Below are 23,121 nucleotides of genomic sequence, written 5' to 3' on the forward strand. Positions count from 1 at the left end.
ACAAACTAATTGCCCCAGACCAGACTGGCTTTGTTCCCGATCGCAATATAACAGACCTCGTTAGGAAACTACTGAATTTGAACACAGCTAAACAACCAAATCCACACTGACGATCATGTCCCTTAAAGCTTTTGACTGCATAGAATGGAAATGCCTAATAGAAGTACCGTGGTACCTCGGGTTACAGACGCTTCAGGTTACAGACGCTTCAGGTTACAGACTCCGCTAACCCAGAAATAGTACCTTGGGTTAAGAATTTTACTTCAGGATGAGAACAGAAATCGTGCGGCGGTGGCAGCGGTAGGCCACATTATCTAAAATGGTACCTCAGGTTAAGAACATTTTCAGGTTAAGAACGGACCTCCAGAACGAATTAAGTTCTTAACCTGAGGTACCGTACCACTGTATTAACCAACAAGACACTGCAGGGACCTGTTGGGTGTCCATGAACCACTGGTACCAAGCCATAAGGAAACCACCCTACTAGAAAAGCTCACAAGCAAACTGAAACTATAACAGGGACAAACAAAGGAGGACACTTTCACCCCTCTGTGGCTCCCCTTTATCACATACACAACCCAACAAGAAAATGACTGATTCCCCCCTGCCATTAACATATGAATCAATATGGCTAATGTAACCTGACAATGACACTCTCACACAAACAAAACATTCTTCTACCAATCAGACACAACCAGCCATACCTTAGGCTCTCTGACCTCACGCTCAGCCAACAAATAAGACACCAGACATGTGACCCTGACAAAAAAGCTCCACTCAAATATTCTCCCTCATCTCTCCCTTCCCCCTCCTAAAATTTTTCTCTCTACTTTCTCCCCCTCCCCCTCTCTTTCCGCCTCAACTTGACATCGTCTACAACAAAAATTGTTTCAAACTGACTGTAATTTGTTTGTATGATGGGTTCTACAATTTAAAAACAGAGACACTGAATATACTTTTGTTACTTATGGAAAATCAATAAAAGCATATTTTAAGAAAATATAAATTCAGTAAATAAAGTACAATTGAAGCTTAACAATCAATAAGAAAGCAGAACTTAGCTAAGAAAATTCAAAACAGAACCATTTATGTTTTAATGGGCAACATGATTGCTTTAATTCTGTCTGCACTTCTAGATGATACCATAAAAGAAAACAAGACTTGAAGATAAGTTGCTTTAGAAGCGCATAAGGATAAGCTAGGAACAATTAAGCCAAAACCCATGTGATTAATATTGTATATTAATATTAACCAGGTATTTAATATTTTGCAGCAAAAAAAGTTGAAAAAGAAATTGCAAACTTGCAACCATTACTTAATCATTTGTGAACCTTTAATATGATGTACAACTAATTAATGGTTAAAACTCAATCCCTTTTATCACCTCATCCCTCAAGTCAGAGTTAAAGCTATTGTGCTAAAAATTAGAAATTGCTTAGAAATTAGAAATGCTTAATATTGAATTCTTTTGCTTTTGGTCAGTTTACTTGTCTTATCCTTACACCAGCTTAACTTTGCACCCCCTCTTTATTTTGGCCATTGAATGATGATTTTGTTGATGCATTACAAATTTCAGTTATTATTGGGAATAGTAATCAGAGTAACAGATGGGCATCAAGAAAGATACACAACAATAATAATTTACTCTTTGTATTTCAGTATTTCATTCTGATATGCTCCATCCTTGATTGAGGACCTGCTGTTGCTAGGCAACTCATAAGAAATGGTCCCTTGTTTAGATTGCTTTGGTTCCAAACAAAACAAGGCAAAGCATTGAAAGGGAAACAGAGGCACAACATCTGGATTAGGAATAACAGCCAGGACTCTTAGGCCCAGCACAATGTTCTCCAGTGTTGCATCTCAAATGAAAACTGCCTACCACCTAACATCTTCAAGATACTGAATCATGCTAATGTTAGAATGGTGTGCCTATGCATCCATGATTGGTGGTTTCAAGTATATGCACCTAAAAAGAGAGGAAAGATTAATTTCCCCCACTTGTATACTGCCTAAAAGGGTCATTTCAAGGTGGTACATAATTTCATAGACATATGCATTAAAACAATACAATCATAATACACTAAGTGAAGTGCAGCTGATTACTCAAATAGTTGGAGGGTTAGCTTTCTATGTGCACAAATCATATAAAAAAATGCATGGTGTGGTTTGCATGGTGTGGAGGTACTGTAAATTACAAGGCACTGTATTTCCAAAAGGTTTGTTTCTGGCAGTGCAGTGAGCTGGTTTTCACAACACACTAGGACATGTCCTTTTAGGGGGTGAAACTTAATTTTTGCAAATTTATTCAGTGAGGGGTCTTAAAAATATGTTTTTGGGTGTGAGGAATTCAAATCTGCTATTTTTGTGATTAGACAAAATTTAGCTTGATAAGTCTATGTTTGATGAAGAAGCACATAAACTGCTTTTGGAAAACCAAAGAATTTCAATTTTGTCTTTTGAAAATGTCAGGTAATTGGTCCATATCCCATATAAATTATAAAGGGTTTAAACAATAATTCACCTGAACTGAGTAATCTTAGGGTAAGCATCCTGATTCAGGTAGTAGCAGCTCTCAATTTGTCTTCATTTTTTCCTCTATATTTTGATGAAAGTTGGCTAACCAAACTTTTCTACAAAATATTACATGGTTTCAAGGGATTGGTATGCAATGGAGCACACATCCATTTGGCCCTGATTCTACAGGATGACTGCACACAGAATCCATTCTCCCTTTTTCAATCTCTTGGGGAATTATAAACATCTGAGGGATGTAGGATTCATTCTGATCATAGTCATTTCCTAACAGCAGGAAAAGCGGGTGGGGAGTTGTTAAAATTAAAGGTTTGAGTCATAAGAATATTGTAAAGTAAGCAAAAATTGCAATACTCTGAAATCATGGTGGCTGCAGTTTGTTGGTTTATTCCTCCTGCGCCAGCGGTCATCTTCTGTTTTTGGTTTTAAGACTATATTTTTCTGGATGATTAGTCTGTGCCTTTTTGTATTCTTGCAAGTTACTGCAGCAACAGTTCTCTTGCATGCAGGGACACACTTGTGTGTGTGTGTGTGTTTGTACTTACCGGACTGCGCTAATTGATTAATTTAGTGATGACGGCTACATCACACATGTACTTACAGCTATGGTGTCCTTTTGCAAGAATCCTTCTTAGTAGCAAGCCCACAATTTGTGATATCTTTCCTACTTGATTTATTGCCAAATTCCAGCCTGAGTTTTCTACTAATACCCCTTATTAAACCTAAGAAATCTTCATGGCTCCTCCAAATTTTACAGTGCAGCTGTCCAGCAAAACAGCAAAAAATGAAAACATACATGCACAAGAGGAAGGTGTTTATAAAAATGCATATATTGGTGAAAATAACTTATACAAAATTATTATATGGGGGCAGAACTGCTTTGCAAAATGTGAACACTGAGCAAAAGTGCATACAAAAATGTATACACAAATGCGCTACAATGATGATGAAGTTTCATGGGAACTTTATAAAAAAATATGGAAATACAGAGACACCGAGAAACCAAAATGGATACATTTGCCCAACTCTACTTGTAACAGGGTGTAATAATATAAAAATAAGAATCCATGAAAATCTCTCTCTCTTCTCTCTCTCTTACACACACACACACACACACACACACACACACACACACACTACCATCATCAGCAGTCCTTTGTCCACTGGCTGCTGCATGAAGCCAGGTTGACTTTCTCCTTGCCACCATCTTTATAACTGGTTGGCAGGAGACTGTCATTCCATATGAGGCTGAGACTCCAAAACCACAATTCTAGTAAATGAATGTTGCCAGTGGAGTTTTACTCCCAGTCTCCACACCTACTCCTTTAACTGTAGGTATTTATATTAAAATCGTGGTTATTCTGAAGCGTATTCCAGCTCCACATATGTTCCTATTCAATACTGCATGAATACCAGGAAATCTTGGTTATGCAATCATAGGTCTCCAACAGAAGATTAGCAGATGTAGGAAGAAAGAAGAGAGTTTCTGCTTCTTGAAATAGAGGTGGAATTTGACCATATGCTTTCAGTCACAAGGAAAACAAATACTGTGTGCTGAAATGAATTTCTTGCCAGGAGCAACATATTGGAATGTGTCTGGCTCCTTTTGCCAAAGGAAGTCATCTGATTCAGAAACTGTGGCTTCAGATTTGGGTATAACATATGTTCCATGTGCGATAGCGCTATTTCCTAGTGAGAAAATAGCAGCAGCCTTTTCCATTGGTGGGGGTGCCTTTGAGATATTTCCTGAAGGGAATATGTAGATTTGTCAATTTGTTTGTGTAGTGCCACTTACTACACATTATTTTGTTTTAATTGTATTCCATTCTCAGCCCAATATAATGTGCTGCTTCCCCCCACCCCCTTATACATTACTGAAATTGCAAGATACTCACTACCCTGGGCATATTGTTCAGCAACCAACTGGTGCTTGGACATCATGGGTATATGTAGATGACAGTATCTGTGTGATTGGCACCGAATAACAAAAGGGGTTCATGCATTTTCCCTAAGGATTTTCTGTATTTTCTTTTCTGTATTAAAAAAAGGATGTAGGAAATAGTACTGAGTTAAATCACAGGCAGAGCAGGAGTGCCAAGTCTTCATAATATTAAGCTGCCTTGTACTGACCAGGTGGAATAAAACATGTCTCTCCTACATCGGTCTCTACAGCCATAGCAGGCACTGTTACCTTCCAACAGCTTGACCTCACCCCCAAAGGCATACTACTTCATTGTCTCCCGAGGCAGACGGATGCCAGAGATACTGACTGGCCTTTGACTGGTGCCACATCTAACCTGGCATTGTCTACTCAACCGGCACCAGCTCTCCAGGGTCTAGGACAGAATCTTTCCCATCGTCTGCTACCTGATCCTACCTGGGGTTGCCAGGGATTAAGCCTGTGTGCAATGCATGTTCTGTACCACTGAGCTACAGATCCTTGGTAAAGCTCTCTAGAGCAGGCATCCCCCAACTCGGCCCTCCAACTGTTTTGGGACTACAACTTCCATTATCCCTAGCTAACAGGACCAGTGGTCAGGGATGGTGGGAATTGTAGCCCCAAAACATCTGGAGGGCTGAGTTTGGGGATGCCTGCTCTAGAGTCTCGGGCAGGGGTCCTTCCCCTTCTCTCCCACTGAGCCATGGTTCCTTCTTGCTCTTTAAAGTGAACTGAACCTGTACCCTGAGATCATCATCTGTGGCCCTTCTTCCTGCACCCCCTCCACAAGAAGTCCAGAGGGTGGCAACACAAGAACTGGCCTTTTCTGCAGTGGCTCCCTCTCTGTGGAGTGGTCTCCCCAGAGATGTTCATCTGGCACCTTCATTATACACCTTTAGGTCCCAGGCAAAAACCTTCCCCTTCAACCAGGCCTTGGGCTGATTAACATATGATGCCTTTTAATTGTGTTGTGGGGTGCGGATTATTGGTTTGTTTTTATTATGTGTTTTGTGGGGGGGGGGTTTCTTTTGTTTTCATGTTGTGAATTGCCCTGAGATTTATGGATGAAGGGCATTATACAATTATATATATATATATAGAGAGAGAGAGAGAGAGAGAGAGTGCCCGTACTTCTGAGCTGAGCTGTTTGTATGAACATCACCACAGCTTCCCAGAATGCCTTAGTCCATTATAAAGAGAGAATAATTACTTCCTGGCTGCATAATATTGTTGGATGTTGTTGTGCCTTCCCATTACTACTTTCACTAATACAAAATGGATAGAAATTGAAATAATAAATAACTCTTTCTTGGAAATGTATTGTTTTGCCTTGGGAGTGTGTGAACAAGCCTGGTATTAGGGGTCAGCATGGTTGGGCACCTGCCCGTGGTCTGGAGTTGATCCTGCTAAGCCTGTAGCATGCCACACAGGGGCTGTGATGGTGGCAGGATGGCAGAGGCACCACCACCAAGTAGGTGGTGTTGGGCAGGGGCTCAGTGGTAGCACCATGCAGCGGATCTAAAGCCTTGCGCCAACGGTACATCAGTAATGTTTGCTCTTCTGAATAAATCTTACAACCTAACATGAATTGCCACTCTTGATGCAACCACAGCCTCTATATTTCAGAATGGTGCTTAAACAAAAGAAGGCCTGAGGCTGAGATATAATTACACCCAGCCATAGCAATGATCCTGACTTCTCCCTTTCCAGGCGATCTGGTGTCTCGAGCAATGCATCACCTCCAGCCGCTCAGTGCGAAGCAACATAGCAACAGCACCCCCATGCACCACAAGCAGGGCTCGCTCTACTGGGAACCGGAGGCCTTGTACACGCTCTGTTATTTTATGCACTGCCCACAGATGGAATGGGAGAACCCGAACGTGGAACCCTCCAAAGTAACGCTACAGACGGAAAGGTAATGATCTCCTTTACCAACAGATCCACAGTTTTCTTATTAGTTACCGAACGCAGGCTAGGCACTGTAGATTTCTCCATTAAGTCTATTTTGGTTATGATTGCTTTTTCTTCCTGGAATAAATTTCGCCTGCCATTAAGTGCTCTGTGGCTGACCCAGAATATATCAAAAATGACACCCAGTGGCTACATACTGCAGATTGGTTCCAGATGTCTATTTTGGAGAGATCTCTTTCACCCCCACCCCCCAAACTTTGTTCTCTTTTTGTCTCTTGGCCGTGCCTGTGATTTTGGAAAGGAAAATTAGAGGTTCTGTTTGTAGCTTAACAGGTTTGGTTTTAAATGTGTTTTTTTACAAATTTAATGGGCTTCAGCAACTGTAATTTGGGACTCAGGGACTGAGTAGAATATACACAGTATGTGAAGAACAAGTTGTGGAGTCTATTACATTGCTAGTAATGCCTGTTGACATTCAGAGGTGACTTTGAAACATGTTCATTATTTAAGCCCTAGTTTTCTGGTTTTAGCCAGACTTAGGAGTCCAAAGAAGAGCCAGGATAAGAGTTGCATGCGTACAAAGTGTGTATGTGTGAAATAAAATGTCCTAACTTGAGAAATTTGTTTGAAATAAGGGGAAATCTTTTGGAAGATGTTAAAGATCCGCATGACAGAGGACTCTGGTATAACCTGGGTTGACCAAAAGTCAATCATGCTTCTGTTGCCTTCCAGTAGCCCATGAATAGATTTTGGATCAGTAACAGCTGTTTGCAGTAAAGCATCTTGTGGGATCTGTGGCTGAGTGTATCTCAAGAAGTCAGTGTATTTTGTTATGGGAGAGCTGCATAACCTGTAATCCATGAAGCCCAACTGAGTCCACCAACAAGGCTGGCTCCATATATGAGGGGCCTCTCACCTACATGTCATCTAGAGTGCAGCACTACTCCAGCTCAGCTCACCCACTTCTTTGCAGACTTGCCCTAGAATGGGCTTGCTTTTAGTACAGTGGGTGACAGCAGCAGAAATCTGCAGCACCAACCTGCCATCTCGATTTTCCCCACAATACCTCTACATCACAGATGTTGCGGAACTACAGTTCCCATAATTCCCACTTATTGGCCATGGTTGGTGTTCATGTGAGTCCAATAACATCTGAAGGTCCACAGATTCATCATCCCTGCCCTACATAGCATAACTGTGGGGCATTGTAGGAATGTCAGGGTGCTTCCCCCTTCTTGCTGCTCTCACACAGTAAATTTGAGGCAAGTAACACAGTTAAGCAGGAGGGACGACCTGAAACACTACTGGACCCTCAATAGCTGCTCAACTATGTTGGGTACTGCTTTGGGAGAAGGGTTATAGTTCAGTGGTGAAGCATCTGCTTTGCTTAAAAAGGGGCCCAGTTTCAGTCCCAGGTAAGCTGGGAGAGACCCCTGCCTGAAACCCTGGAGAGCTACTGCCAATCATTGTTGAATATACTGAACTAGATGGGCCCATTTTCATAGAATCATAGAATCATAGAATCATAGAGTTGGAAGAGACCACAGGGCCCATCGAGTCCAACCCCCTGCCAAGCAGGAAACACCATCAGAGCACTCCTGACATATGGTTGTCAAGCCTCTGCTTAAAGACCTCCAAAGAAGGAGACTCCACCACACTCCTTGGCAGCAAATTCCACTGTTGAACAGCTTAAGTTCTTCCTAATGTTTAGGTGGAATCTTTTTTCTTGTAGTTTGGAACCATTGCTCCGTGTCCACTTCTCCGGAGCAGCAGAAAACAACCTTTCTCCCTCCTCTATGTGACATCCTTTTATATATTTGAACATGGCTATCATATCACCCCTTAACCTCCTCTTCTCCAGGCTAAACATGCCCAGCTCCCTTAGCCGTTCCTCATAAGGCATCGTTTCCAGGCCTTTGACCATTTTGGTTGCCCTCCTCTGGACACGTTCCAGTTTGTCAGTGTCCTTCTTGAACTGTGGTGCCCAGAACTGGACACAGTACTCCAGGTGAGGTCTGACCAGAGCAGAATACAGTGGCACTATTACAGGGAGAGACCCCTGCCTGAAACCCTGGAGAGCCACTGCCAATCATTGTTGAATATTCTGAACTAGATGGGCCAGTGGTCTGACAGGCAGCTTCCTGTTCTACTTCCTAGTGGTTCAGTTAAGCTTCTGTTTTTGCTGCAGACTTTCATACATGGCTGAAGGGCTGCATTTGGTTTGGTGAGTCACAATTGTGCAATCCTGGGTTATGGGTTAGGTCAGTTTGACATGTTTCACCTGAGTTCTCTGTTCAAGTGCTCTCAAATTGATAAAATAAGAAAAGGAAAGGAGTTTTGATATATTTAAGTATACTGCTAATATGATCTACTATTTATTCAGTAGTTATTAATTTATATGCTGTACAATGATAGGGATGGGCAGGCATCAAGCTTGAGGGATCTATTTTGTTTTTCTCAGGACCCCCAAAGTCCACCAGTTGCAGCCAAGTGCAAAACGGTGGCTTAGAAAGGGAAGGCAGATTTAGAAATAAAGATCAGGGTGCCTCTGAGTATATATTAGGACAGGAATTAGTTTTCAGTACCAAAACTGAACTCACTGGTTTTTTTGTACAAACACTCTTTCCTTGTGTCCCTACCCTCCCACCAAGTTTCCATTTCAACAACCTAATCCGGGTGGGTGGGGTGGTAGTGGAAGTTGTTGATAATACTAAACAATTGGGAATTAAGAAATCCTTGGTGATCTCCTGAAAATCACCTAGAGATCCCAAGCTACTTTTTTCCTGCCTTTGCCATACAGAATGTGGAAGTGGCACAGCCACTGCTAAAAGGACTTAAAATCTACTTTGGACAAACAAAATTACCGTATTTTTTTGCTCTATAAGACTCACTTTTTTCCCTCCTAAAGCATAAGGGGAAATGTGTGTGCGTCTTATGGAGTGAATGCAGGCTGCGCAGCTATCACTGAAGCCAGAACAGCAAGAGGGATTGCTGCTTTCACTGCGCAGTAATCCCTCTTGCTGTTCTGGCTTCTGAGATTCAGAAGAAGTGTGCATGCACACGAAAGCTCATACCTAGAACTAACTCAGTTGGTCTTTAAGGTGCTACTGGAAGGAATTTTTTTATTTTGTTTTGACCATGGCAGACCAACACGGCTACCTATCTGTAACTGGATATATTTTTCTTGTTTTCCTCCTCCAAAAACTAGGTGCGTCTTGTGGTCTGGTGCGTCTTATAGAGTGAAAAATACAGTAGATGAAAGAAGTAGAGTTGCCAGGTTGCCACCCAGAGCTGCTCTCCTTCACATGTCATCCTTTGTTTGGTCCCTTCACAGGCCTTCCTCCCTCGTCTGTAGTAGCAAGCAGAAAAAATACAGCTTTTTAACATGGCAGATAGGGCAGGAGTGGGGCAGACGATGCCCCAGCTGGATCCCACCCCCTCCTTGCCCTCTTCAAGATTTATGAAGCATTTCTTGGTTGCAAACTGGCACCTTTACAAAGAAGGGAACAGAACTTAGGGTATATATAGCCAGGTGCATAGAACAATGTGACAAGCAGGCAAGAAGGATTAATGGTGATTCACACAAGGTCATGTTTAGTTGTATATATTATATTTTCCCATCCCTGCTTTCAATAATGAATCTTAGTTTGTCTATTCTCATTCCTTTGCACTGATGCACATTTCAAATAGCATGAAAATAATAATAAGGAATAAAAATAATAAAAGGTAATAAAATGCAGGCTAGTTTTGACATTTGTCAACAACTGCCCCATCCCCTAATTTAGTTACGCTGCTGCACTTATTAAATTGTTAGTATTCTTGAAGCAGTTGGACTGTATTGAAATCAGACAAAGGTCTGTTCCTTTTTAAGCCCTATTTGACAAATTTTCTTTCCCTGGAAAACCACTTTAGGAACTGTGGTAATGTGGTAAAGGCCAGAGTAAGCTTTCTGTATTGTTGCCAGGACCTTGTGGTTGGCTTTGGAAGGAACAAAGATACCTTCTGCTGCATAATCAGATGTGCTGTGGTGTTTAGCAACAGAAATCTCAAGTGCAAAGGATATTATAGAGGCCCAGATCTTTCCATGGACTGAGTTATGTAATCTGCTTTTTCTGATCCAGTTTTCATGCTGCCTCACAAAAGCAGTTGGTTAATGTGGCTTTCAAAAGTTTTCTTTTGTATTTTAATTTCCACCAAAGGGATACTGGTGGTATTCCCTATTGTAAGTCATCCTTTTTAGTGTGTGATTTATTGGAAGCATTTCCCCTTGTGAATCTCCCTCTCCCTCTCTCTGATGCTTGAAAGAAAAATGAAATTATTCTTAGTCACATTTGTTTCTAAGCATTTTGCTTTATCTTATCTGACTTCAAGGTGTTTTTCTCTATTCTTATTAACTTTGCTCTCATATTTGCATTTTGTTTTGTTTATAATGGAAAGAGTTAGATTGTTTCTCATTCCCTGGCTGTTTTATCCTGGCTTTCTAAATTTGACGCTCTGTAATTCAAAGTGAGATGTCCTTGGATGTTGTCACTGTAAGTGGCTTCCCTGCTTTATAAACACACACTGCTTTATAAACAGACACACTTCTTCCCAGGGCCGGCCCACCCATGAGGCAAAGTGAGATGACAGCCTCAGCCATCAGAATCGACAGGAGCAACAGACCTCAATGTACAGTAGATCTTTATTCCCTGCTTGTTCCTGATACAGATCTTCATTCACCACTTCTTCCCTGACAGGGAGGGGGCGCCATTTTGTGGTTCACCTTAGGTACCAAAATGTCTTGTGCCAACCCTCCACCCTCAGACAGAATCTTAAAAATAAGAGCACAGTTGTGCAGATTATTTAAATGGTGGAACATGAATAGCAAAAATCTATTGCAGGGACGGCTAATCCATCTGTCACATGCACCCCTCATATTGTTTGTGCTCCCCAAGTTCTCCTTCCAAATTTGTCATTTTTTAAAAAAAAGTTTTGACAGGCCCTCTGCTGTGACATCAACAATTTATCACCCCAATTTTATCCATTTAAAACAAAAAAATAAACAAACATATTTTCCCCTGACTTTTGTGCCCCCTCAATGCCCTCCAAGATGTGTCAGCCTTAGGAGGAAGGAGAAGAGGAAGGAGAGGAAGATTAACTATTTTGCTGAGCACTTCAACAGGTTCCCTCCTTTAAGTAATGCCAAAAGGTTTTGTGGCTTCCCAAATGTGTCCTTAAAAATAAAGCCACACCCATTTTTACGCTTTGGCCATACCAGAGAGAATGTCACTGGTGAGGTGCTATAGCATTGTATTTTTCAATATCCATACAAGTTGATAAGGATCTGGGAGTGTTTGCCTCCAAATAATCTACACCCTCTCAGCCTTTCAAGTCTGCTATTGGTTTTGTTCCTCTCCATTCTCCGTGTGCTTGTCAATATGATATATCCCCCCCCCCCCAAAAAAAAATTTACAGTCACATTTCAGGGGGTGAGGGTAGTGTCTTCTCAGTCTTGCTGCTCCGCCCTTTTGAGCAAACGGCATCACTCCTGGGGTGAGGAAAGTGAGTGCGGCATCACTCCTGTTCTCTACTGCTTCCGCATTGTGGTGTTCCCTACTGACATAGTTTATTTCTGAGCATTATGTCCTATGGGTTTTCTGGATGTTAAACAAGATGTATAAGTCAGCCCTCCTTCTCTGGGCCTACCTACATTTATCTTTAAATGCCTACTGTTGCTTTACACCTGAAGCCACTTTTTATAGTCCCAACAGGATTGGCAGGACTAAATCAAATTCAGTGGCATGCTTCCTCCTTCTTAAGTGTGCTAACTCAGTAGAGGTGCTACATTGATTGCTGGGGGTTCCTTGCAAGAGCTGGTTGGCGCATTGTCTCTGCTTGCTAATTTGTGTGGGCTCCCTTTCCTTGATAGCACCTCACTTGCCAACTATATTGGCACAACCCTTATCATTTCCCTCAAACTTGCTGTACAGTATTTCTTTTCCTATTATTCTGACTGAAAGTGTAGTTTTAACTGTCTTGGAATCCACATTAATTTTATTTGGCAGCATACTGGAATTCCTCTCTGATGTTTGGGCTGTTTTTTGGGTTCATCCTATGGCCTTAGGGTGAAATTTTTATTATACCATTTCTGCTGCCCCCCCCCACTTTTCTTTTTCCCTTGAAGCCTTAAATGATTTGAAAGAGTCTGTCAACCATCCCCATTTCCTACCCTGCCTTTTAATTTCCAGTCTGAGTTGTGTGTGTTTGTCTCATATTGTTGAATGTTGTAGCAGGTGTAGCCTCATTTTGCATATGTGTTTTCCAGCCAATGTATAGTGGGACCTGTTAAGAAGTAAAATGGAGTTGGGGCGGTGGGAATGAAGACACATTAAATTAACGATAAACCACCAGAGGGCTTTGTGTATGGCCTATTTTTTTGTTTTAAAACTCTGGGAATATATCACTAATATTGCTGGCTCCTATCAGGAGTGTTTTCCTGACTAGGTGTCATAGCACATGTCTGCAGTAGTTATAACTATTGTTGTACATAGGAAATTTCCATAAGCACAAATGCTTATAAAACAAAACAATTATTTCTTTATTAAATTGATATGACCCCTTTTGTGCAAAGACCACAGGGTGGCTTACAACACAGAACACAAATTTCAGTAGGTGGCATAATATCTGTACAACATAAAAATCAAAGCAGTTCTATAAATACTACTATAATAATAAGGAAACATAATAAGATACATGTTCTCATAATAGCAACGGCATAAAATAGGAGAGGAGCAGTGGGGTGTCTAAGTTACAAAAACAGTGCACAGCAACAAAAATCTTCTGTCTATCCATGTATTTGTTGTTTAGTCGTGTCCGACTCTTCGTGACCCCATGGACCAGAGCACGCCAGGCATTCCTGTCTTCCACTGCCTCCCGCAGTTTGGTCAAACTCATGCTGGTAGCTTCGAGAACAGTATCCAACCATCTCGTCCTCTGTTGTCCCCTTCTCCTTGTGCCCTCCATCTTTCCCAACATCAGGGTCTTTTCCAGGGAGTCTTCTCTTCTCATGAGGTGGCCAAAATATTGGAGCCTCAGCTTCATGATCTGTCTTTCCAGTGAGCACTCAGGGCTGATTTCCTTAAGAATGGAGAGGTTTGATCTTCTTGCAGTCCATGGGACTCTCAAGAGTCTCCTCCAGCACCATAATTCAAAAGCATCAATTCTTCGGCGATCAGCCTTCTTTATGGTCCAGCTCTCACTTCCATACATCACTACTGGGAATACCATAGCTTTTACTATACGGACCCTGTCTATCCATAGGTAGCTCTTATTTCTGACCCCCACGGAAAATGGACAGGACCCCACCCCCAGCTCTCATCTGGGAGCTTTCCTCTCCTCTCCAGTCTGTTATCCTCGACTTCACTTCCTGCCTTTTCACCATCTATCTGCCACTTTCAGGTACCACATATACCAGAGGTTGAGAATCTTTTCTTTTTTCTACTGAGGGCCAGAATCCCTCAGGGGCAATTTGTTGGAAATTTATCATATGCTAATATGTTCATGTGCAAATCTAGAAATAATTCCTACAATTCAAATAGGAAAACAATGCATCTTACCACGGTGGGAAAGGCTTGTGATCTGGTGCATTGTGTACCTTCTCAGTTTCCAGGCCAAGTGCTAGCTTTTCATGGACCACTTAAAGCCCCCTGCTTCCCCTCCTTAGGGTTTATTATCTTTAAACCAGGCCTGCTGCAGACAGGCCTTCAAACAGAGGAGTGTCTCCTGTAAAATAGGGCATATGGCCACCTTTTTTTTAATTTCCCCTATCAGTCAGGTTAAAAAAAAATGCTATGTGAGACTGTAAATCTTTTTTTCTGAGAAATTTTTATTTTTTTTCCAGTTGGCAAACATTTCCCACAGCCTTTCAGCTCTTCCTTTTGGGTAGCTTTAATGCCTTACTTGTTGAATTAGGGAAGTGCATGAATGTTATAAAACTTGCAGTTTATAAGTATAAACAAAAAACGCACACACCTGATTAATTCTTACAGGCTCAGACTTGCTAAACAAATTACAGGTATAGCCCCAGATGCAATACCCCACCCCCGCAGCACATTAGACATTGGGGTCACATTTTTCATCCTTCTTTAGTACTCTATTTTTCAACTCCCCCCCCCCCCACCTTTAACGTTACAGGTTCATTATTTGCTTGAGAAGGCATAAAATAAGAAAGAGGTTTCAAGTCTCTTAACGATGTCAGGAAACAGAGAGTGGAACACACTGTATATCACACTGAATGGCTACGTGGGATATGCCCAATTGGGTCGTTTTTTTTCTCTGAAATTTGAGCTACAAGAAGGTATGGAGAAACTCCAGGTCCTGGGACTTGCCACCTTTTGTGCTCTATTGAGCAGGTTTCGGTTTGGGTTTATTTTTACAAAACCATGTAAAAGAGGTACAAGTGTGTGTTTTATTTACTTTAATTGTTTAGAAATTATATTGTGCTTTTGTGAACACATGCACCCATGAGTTCTCAAGACAGCTGATAAGAAGACTCAAATGATACATGACCGCAGTGGCTCTGCCCCTTTCATGCATACTGCTCCATTTTGCGTGGTTTTACTTGTTTTGTAATTGTTAATGGTTGTATCTGTTTTATAGCTGTATAGTATATTACTGTAACCCACACTGGGACCTTATGGTGAAGAATAGGTAAGAAATCTAAACAAACAAAATACAGCATGAGCATGAAGGATATGATTCAGAGGACATTAAAGTCAGGTAAAATATGTCATTTTCAACACATCTAAAATTTGTGGTAGGGACTTTTAGCAACCATTAGCATCAAATTTCTGAATTTTTATATGGTCACCTAGAAGAGAAAATCTTGATGTGTTCCTCTCTCTGGCCATTGCCCTCCTTCCATTTTCAGTGGCTTTTTTGTGGTGACTATGTACCATTAGGGCTGGATTTTGGAGCCTGGGAGAGAAAAGGAAAATGGAGGGACCTCTTAGGTGCCACCATCATTGAGATATCGCTTTGCCACTTGCATGATCGGTATTAGTCCTGCACTCACTGATGCTTTGGTGTTCACTGCCAGGGGCAGGCTGCCTTTCAGATTTGCAATGGATGAACATCTCTCCTTTCCTATTTTGGATGCATCCTAAAAACCAGAAATACACTCACAGATATTTTAGAAGCTTAGCATTTTGTTTACAGTACTTACATTTTTAATGTTTATATTGTTTAGCTTTTTAAGAGATTATATATGGTTATTTTATACAGAGCTCCTAATTAATACGTAAAGTGCTTTAAAAATAATTTTTTTTAATGCAATCATTTAGAGCAACTAAACTTTTCTGGTTGTAAGTTCAGTTGTGTGGTGAAGAGAAACCAATTAATGCATGCTGCTAATGCAGTGTCGGATTACAGTGTTATCCCACAAAAAGCGATCTCTAGTTTATTTTTATCCTACTGCCTTTCAAATTACCGCACCGCTTTAATTTTGCCTTCCTTATTTTCTTCACAAGATTACACAAACATTTAAAGAAATCCCTGTTGGTGCTCCATGTTGATTCTACACACATATGTACCCAATCAAGACATTTCACATATAATTCTGTCCTGCACAATCTGTGACTCACACAACCTATGTGTAAGACCACAACCCACCAGCCATGGATTCATAGTTTGACAACCAGTAAGCCAACAGCTTGGTGGGGCTGTGCTACTTCCCTGACCTCCCTCTGACTGAGGGAGTATTCCCCAGCTGATCTGCTGCAAAGAGGACGCTCCTCTGCTGCGCTTGCCTTAAATGCAGCAAGCCACACCCCCTGAGCCAGCCGATTGGCTGGCCAGGGGGATGGTGCGGCAGAGGATTCCCCTGATCGCTTGGGGCTGGGGGTGTGAAGCCTGCAACACCACCACCTCCCGAGGTCGGAAGTGGCTTTCTGGGACAGAGGAGGGAGGTGGCAGTGGGGACAGCATGGTACAAATGCGCCAATGAAAGCCATTCTGTGCACCGGCCAGAGTGTTTGCACCTCACCACCACCTTGCCCCTCCTTATCCACCCTGATATGCAGCAGCAACTCAGTTGGAAGGAGGTCAGGTAAGTGCCATTATCCCACCATGCCACCCACTACTGATTGACAACCCCACTGCTTTTGTTATATGAGATTGGCAGCAAAAACAGGAGGTTTATCAAGCTCCGGGTGGGTTGCTTGTGGAATGCCCTCCCTTAGGAAGGCTTGCCTAGTGCCAAAGCTGGTATCTTTCTGGCCCCAGGGGAATATCTTTTCATTTGCCTGGGTCTAACATTATATCAACGTCTCTCGTTTAAATTAGTTGATTTTATTGATTCTGCTTCTTCTCTGCTGTGCTGTGCTGCTTCCTGTGGTTTTAGTGGTTTTTTTTGTTGTGAGGGCAGAGGGAGCATAGCATAGTGCCAGAGAAAATCCTCTGCTTGCAGAACATCCCAAGTCCAGGTCCTGGTATCTCCAGTTAAAACGAGCTTAGGTAACAGCTGATGTGAAAGAACTATGCCCTTGACCCTAGAGAGCTGCTATCAGTCAGGATAGACAGCAGGAATGGAGGAGAAATTTGGTCAGTTCAAATTTCACATCTTCAAGGTAGTCCTGATTCAGAAACAGCAGAGCAAAATTACATAATTTTATTTCTTAAAAGACCCTGATGTTGGGAAAGATGGAGGGCACAAGGAGAAGGGGATGCCAGAGGACGAGATGGTTGGACAGTGTTCTCGAAGCTACCAGCATGAGTTTGACCAAACTGCGGGAGGCAGGGGAAGACAGGAGTGCCTGGTGTGCTCTGGTCCATGGGGTCACGAAGAGTCGGACATGACTAAACGACTAAACAACGACAACAATTTCTTAATGGTTGAGCATCAGCCATGTTGCATGGGCAGAGCATAGCTTTGTTGCTGACCCTTTAAAAAAAAGAAGAAATAAAAAAGGCTCAATGCTGTGTGCTCCAGCACATAAGAAGGGAAATGCAAAGCCTGCAGAGAGAGATTTTTTCCTGAGAGCTAACACTGATCTTCCGAAGCCAAAGCCTGGAGAAGCTGTTTGACAGTTTCATCTCAGCAGCAAGTCCAGCAGAAGTCTTGAGGCAAAGTCTGAAAGGAGGTTGCAGTGGATGAAACAATTGTATTTCTTCACATTGTGCCTATAAAATTTTCATCTTGCCCAAAATGAATGGGTACCATATTTGAGGCTTTTTAATCTAGAAAAAGAAATGGCCAGCATAGCTATCCTAACCATGGCCACAACTGCACAGTACATTTTAAACAGTATCGTATCACTTTAAACAGTCATGGCTTCTCCCAAAGAATACTGGGAACTGTAGTTTCTTCAGGATGTTGGGAGTTGTTTGAACACCTCATTCCCCTCACAGAGAGGTTTAACCCTCTTCCTAGACACAGGGCATTGAGATCCATGCTATTGGAGCTTCAGGATGTGTGTGTTGTCATCTGAGGGACCAGCTTTTGGCCTTGTCTCTGTAGACACTGACTCCTCAGTATCCTGCTCTACCTCAGCAGAGGATGCCTCCTCCAGTTTGAAATCCAAATAAAAGTGGATCCTGACAGGGAGGAATGCTCCATCTCCCTAAGGACTGGATCCCGCTCTGGACCTTCATGTATTCCCTTCAGGTGTCTTGTGCCCCCAAGGAAGTCTTACCCCAGAATTTGAGATGGCCACAATACCACAATATTGTACAGGCACGGAGAAATCAGTTGCGCTGCTCGTTATCAGTGATGTCATGGAGCAGATATGCTTTCCAAAAGACTCCTGTGATACTTGCATAGACTTTGGTCTTTCGCCTGGGGAAATAATTCCATTGTCAACACTGGACGTTGCACTGAGATATCCTGTGTTCTTACCTGTGAATAAGTCCCAGCAGACATGCATAGGATTGCACTGAAAGCTTTATTTATTTATCATTGTTGCTTCAGTTGGAATAAAATGTCAATATATATCTTCCTTTTTGTGCCTAGAGAGTCTACGCTTTCTCCCTTTACTTCTCTCTTCTGTCCCCAAGGCAAAGCCTTGTTCTAGCTGCTTGTTCATCTATCATTTATGCATTTCTTTGATTGCATGGTTTAAATATCATACCAAACATGTCCTGCCCGTCTTTTTGGCTGGAAGCATACATACTAATCAGAGGCTCTGTGGTGGACCAAGGGACTTCTCTCCCCAAATCATATCTCCATCAGTTTTTTTAAAAAAAAACACTCAGAAACTGTATTCCTAAAGGCACTTTTCCCAGCACTGACCACCACCACTGTCAATGTAGATTAAGTTGCTCATGGAGCAATCATGGAAGACAGAAGAGTACTTCCCTATCAGTCCACTTTGGATTGGTAGCCATTGGATTTTGGGCTGCCTATAGGCCTCTAAAGCTATATATAGTGAGTATGGAGTAGTGACAGACATTCAGCAGGTGATAAATAATCTTGCAGATTTTTTTAAAAGCCATGCATAGTTTAAGGTGCCTGTGAATGCTTCCCATCATGCCCTGAGCAGGTGCTCCAGAATCTTGAGCTTCTTTTTCAGTAAGTCTGTAGCCCTCCTAGAAAGAAAGTAATGGGGCAATCTGTGCAGATAATTTCTAAGTGATTTATGTGAGGGTGGTGGGGTTACCTTGTATGTTTTTTCTGGTTTTGAGGAATTCTCCCTGCTGTTATTAGACAGCAGCAGCAGCAGCAGCAGCAGCAGTGTTTGTGTGTATTCGTGAGATCACCATAATCAAGACCAACAGGACCTAGCTGACTTCTTATGGTAAACATGAAGATGATGATGATATTTGTACTCCAACCATCTGACTGGGTTTCCCCAGCCACTCCGGGGGGGTGGTGTCCTTCTGATTTTGTTTTATGCCTCACCATCTTCATGGCTGCCATTTTGTGACTGGCACTTCCAGCACTCTTTCACAATTCAAAATGTGTTTGGTAGTCCAAAAAGGATGGCAACCCTTGGTTTGTGTGGGGGTGGGGGTGGCTATTTTTCAAACTTTGAAGATGGGCAGCATATTGAATGTTTATGAACATCCCATAGCATCACAGGAGCTCAGCCACTTGGTGGCAAAAATGGTCCTTTCAGCAATGTAGCTTTCTGCTGCTTCTGCCTTAGAAAACAATGATGAGAGACAAAGAACCAAAGTGAAGGCTCACCAAGACCATCATAGTGACACTTCTTGCTAGCAACTGGTGTAATCTGCTGTTTTGCCATCCTCATCTTCCCAGTTCAGGTCATATTTGTTCAGGACCTCATCCAAAACTGCAGTTGCTTTCTATGTGGGGTAATCCCCCTTTGTCCTTACACACATTTTCCTTTTGGAAATGTTATACCAAGCAATACCTGTAAGAAGCCTAGTGAGGTCATCATTTTTGTACACATTGTGTCATAAACCTGAGCATACCTTTCCCCAGAACTCTGCATCTTTGTCTTCGGTTTGTGTATGTGGGGCAAGAGGAGCACCCTTTAGCCTAGACTACAAAGAAGATTGCCTAAGGCAACCTGTGACTCTCCCCAACCTCCTGGTGATGTTTTTTTGTAGGGAGCAGGATAATAAAATCCAATTCAACCAAATAAGTGCTCCGCTCTTCCTTTGCTGGCTCAGAAAACAAAACCTGGTCTAGTCAGTTTAAAGTATGCAAGGGTAATTATTATGAGGGGAGGCTTGTGGGATAGGGCACCCAGCCAGGTTCAGAACACCTTTCATACAAAAAGGGGGGAAAATTGAATAGACCAAGAGCTGTGATGAGCTGAGAAACTAAGAATTCAAAATAAGATGGGCCTACCAGAGAATCTGAATAAAAAATGAGTCCTTCAGGGTGACTGAGGCTGGTGATTATGAGCAGAATTGACTGAGAATGGTTTTGAACAAGCCATGGTGGGTTGAATGGGAGTTTCTTGAAAGCTTTCTTATTATTTTGAATGGCTGCAGTGATCATATATAACTCTTGAAAATAAGGGGGAAGGAAATCTACCCAATTTTCTCCTTGTATCTATGAGGTTTTCGCACTGCAACTGCTTGAAAATAAAGATGACAACAAAGGATTGCAGTGTGGAGTGGAATTGTTCTAAAGTGGTATCAAATATGTCTCTTTTTATGAGATATAAATGTAAGAAATCAATAAAATAAATAAAAACAAAATAAATAAGTTTCAAGAGCTGCAGTGGTAGGAAAATAGAGTAAGAAGTTCGGGCTCAGCTCATAGTTAGCCCAGATATTTCAAACTGATGAAGTTAGTCCTCCAAACACCCCAATTCCAAACTTCAGTTGCATTGCTACCTATAACAGGAGAGACCATTCAGGTGTATGCATAGTTTTGTGTGTGCACAGCAAGGTTTCTACTGGGTTTCCCAAACTGCATTATTTATCCTGTATGTTCATTTCCCCAGTAGATTTTACTGTATTTTTGGTTTTTATGTAAGCCGCCCAGAGTCGCTGGGGAGGCCCAGCCAGATGGGCGGGGTATAAATAATAAATTATTATTATTATTATTATTATTATTATTATTATTATTATTATTATTATTATTATTATTCACAGGCATCAGATGCTCTTTTCATGATGAGAGTTGGAAGTGCTCACCTTGCTGCAATGCACTGGGCATGCTACAATGTTAGAATTACAGTAAGAGACCCCATTACATTCCTGGATCTTCCTGCTCAAAATCAGTGGTTGTCATCCTGAAAAACATTCTCTTGATAGCAGCCTGAAAAGAAACATACTGGTTTTTCATGAAAACTGTAACGGGGTCATCCTTCTTGGTAATTTAACTGTATTTTTAATATTGGGCAGACTTAAGTTCAATCATATTCTGGACCAGGTCTGGCATTACACTAGTTTTGAAATTAAAATTTCATAATGTCATTTTTTAAGCTTCTGTTGCCTTTTATTCAAGAAGGGGGAGTGAATGGTCTTCCCTCTCACCCTGTTTTGATCTGGGGTTGGGCAGATAGAGCTTTAGCAAAAAGGTACTTTAATGATTTTAAAGAAATCCGGTGGCTGTTTTCATTGTGATTGTGGGTCTGAAGGTTTTAATAAGACAGGCTGATACAGAAGCGTGCAAATCTCTCCCTGCAATGTATATGTTCTAGAAAAGAGCACTGACCTGTGAGCAAAGTTTGGGGACTTGCTGTCTAAGTGAAGCCAATTCAACCCTTCCAATTACAGTTCCTTACAAATTCTCTGCAATAATTTTCATTGCCTCTAGTATAGATATGGATATCATTACCCTGGCTTTTAAGATGTTTTGTTCTGTGAAACCTACTTCTTTTGTTGAATCTATACTGTTCTGTTTGGATTAGAAAGCTTTTTACTGTTTCACTTGTTTTTATCATTGTAAACTGTTTAACTTCTTTTTTTAGTAACTGTTTGATTATATTATTGTAACAACGTTGAAGGGCAGGTACGAAATATTCTATGCAGCACACAATATACTGCAATGGGAGGAAAAATAGCTTCTTTGTCTTGTTCTTCCTAGGCCGTTCATTGTGCTGCCACCTCTGATGGAATGGATCAGAGTAGCTTTGGCTCATGCAGGGCACCGTCGCAGTTTCTCCCTGGACAGTGATGATGTACGGCAAGCGGCCAGGCTGTTGCTACCAGGAGTTGACTGTGAACCTCGCCAGTTAAAGTAAGTCTGTGCAAAAAAACAACAACCCCAAAAAAAACCCCAACCTCAATGTGATTCGTTAAAGAGATTGCTGTGTTTTAACAAGCTGAGCAAGGGTTCAGTTACATACTCTATCTGCTGATTTGCAAGTCGCTTTCTAATCTCCCCCACCCCCTTACCATTTAGCTTTTTTAAAAAAACCTGTATCTCCTTCACATGGAGGTTGAGCCAGTTTTGGAATCTGCAAGGCTTACGTGCCTGCATGTTTAAATAGCTAGATCAAGCCCCCTAAGCCTTTTCTTTTGAATTCTGTTTGTATTTCCCCTTCTTTCCCATCAGATGCTGTTTCCGTAATGAGAGAGTGAAGTGCTCACCTAATTAGCTCGGTCTTGCTGTGTTCCTTTGCAAAATTCAGAGGTGTTATCTAAAAGGCATCTCCCCTTCTTTGCAGCAGCCATGGTTTAAATAGCATATTTTTCACTGAGAAGTACTTCCAGCTCCTGCTGTAAGATTTCTGTTTTTCATGCTGAATTTCTGTTTCTGGAAAAGAGGTTGCTAAGAGGTTGCATTGCATATTTTTAAAATAGAAAAAGTATGCAGCGGTATTGCAGCTAGTGATTTCCAAATGCCGCTGTCAATATGTAAGTTATGCATACATTTTATATTTTTAAAGAGCTTGTTGCCATTGTGCTCATGTATGTGAAGGTACAAAAGTGTTGGGTTTTGATGTATCCTTCATTGTGGGAGATTTTATTTAGATTCGCTTTTTATATGGAATGACTTATGCTTCAGCATTATGAGCCTGTAAAGGCAGAAATTCGTCATCTAGTTGCTTAGTAGCTTCAGAGGAGAGTGAAGCTGACAGTCCTTGGGCTATTCCTCAGAGACCAGTAGATTCAAACCCATGTGTACATATTATTATTATTATTATTATTATTATTATTTATTAATTATTGTTTATTATTTTCAGCAGCTTCACAGTGAGTTATAAAAGACTCCCTTCTTATATGTGGAAAGGATTATATGTATATCCCTTGAGACAGCAGCCGCTGTGTTGGCAGGGTCTGATGTTACTTGCTGCAATGCAAAAACAAGTCTATGCATCTCAGATTGTTTAGAACCA

General features: G+C 41.6%; 1 protein-coding gene across 7 annotated transcripts in view; it reads left to right on the forward strand.

Moving 5' to 3' along the window:
* Window positions 1–23,121, forward strand: part of ABTB3 (ankyrin repeat and BTB domain containing 3) — a 236,859-nt gene that overhangs the window by 148,936 nt on the left and 64,802 nt on the right. For all 7 annotated transcript variants that reach the window (XR_014160678.1, XM_081878365.1, XM_081878367.1 and 4 more), the window contains exons 3-4: window positions 6,182–6,386; window positions 21,867–22,019. Coding sequence is in view for 6 of the 7 variants with exons in the window: in XM_081878365.1 (XP_081734491.1) it covers window positions 6,182–6,386; window positions 21,867–22,019 (358 nt within the window). In the remaining variant the exon portion in view is untranslated. The remainder of the gene's footprint in view (window positions 1–6,181; window positions 6,387–21,866; window positions 22,020–23,121) is intronic.

This window comes from Podarcis erhardii (genome assembly GCF_964252035.2).
Source record: "Podarcis erhardii genome assembly, chromosome: 10".
NCBI classification, from domain to species: domain Eukaryota; kingdom Metazoa; phylum Chordata; class Lepidosauria; order Squamata; family Lacertidae; genus Podarcis; species Podarcis erhardii.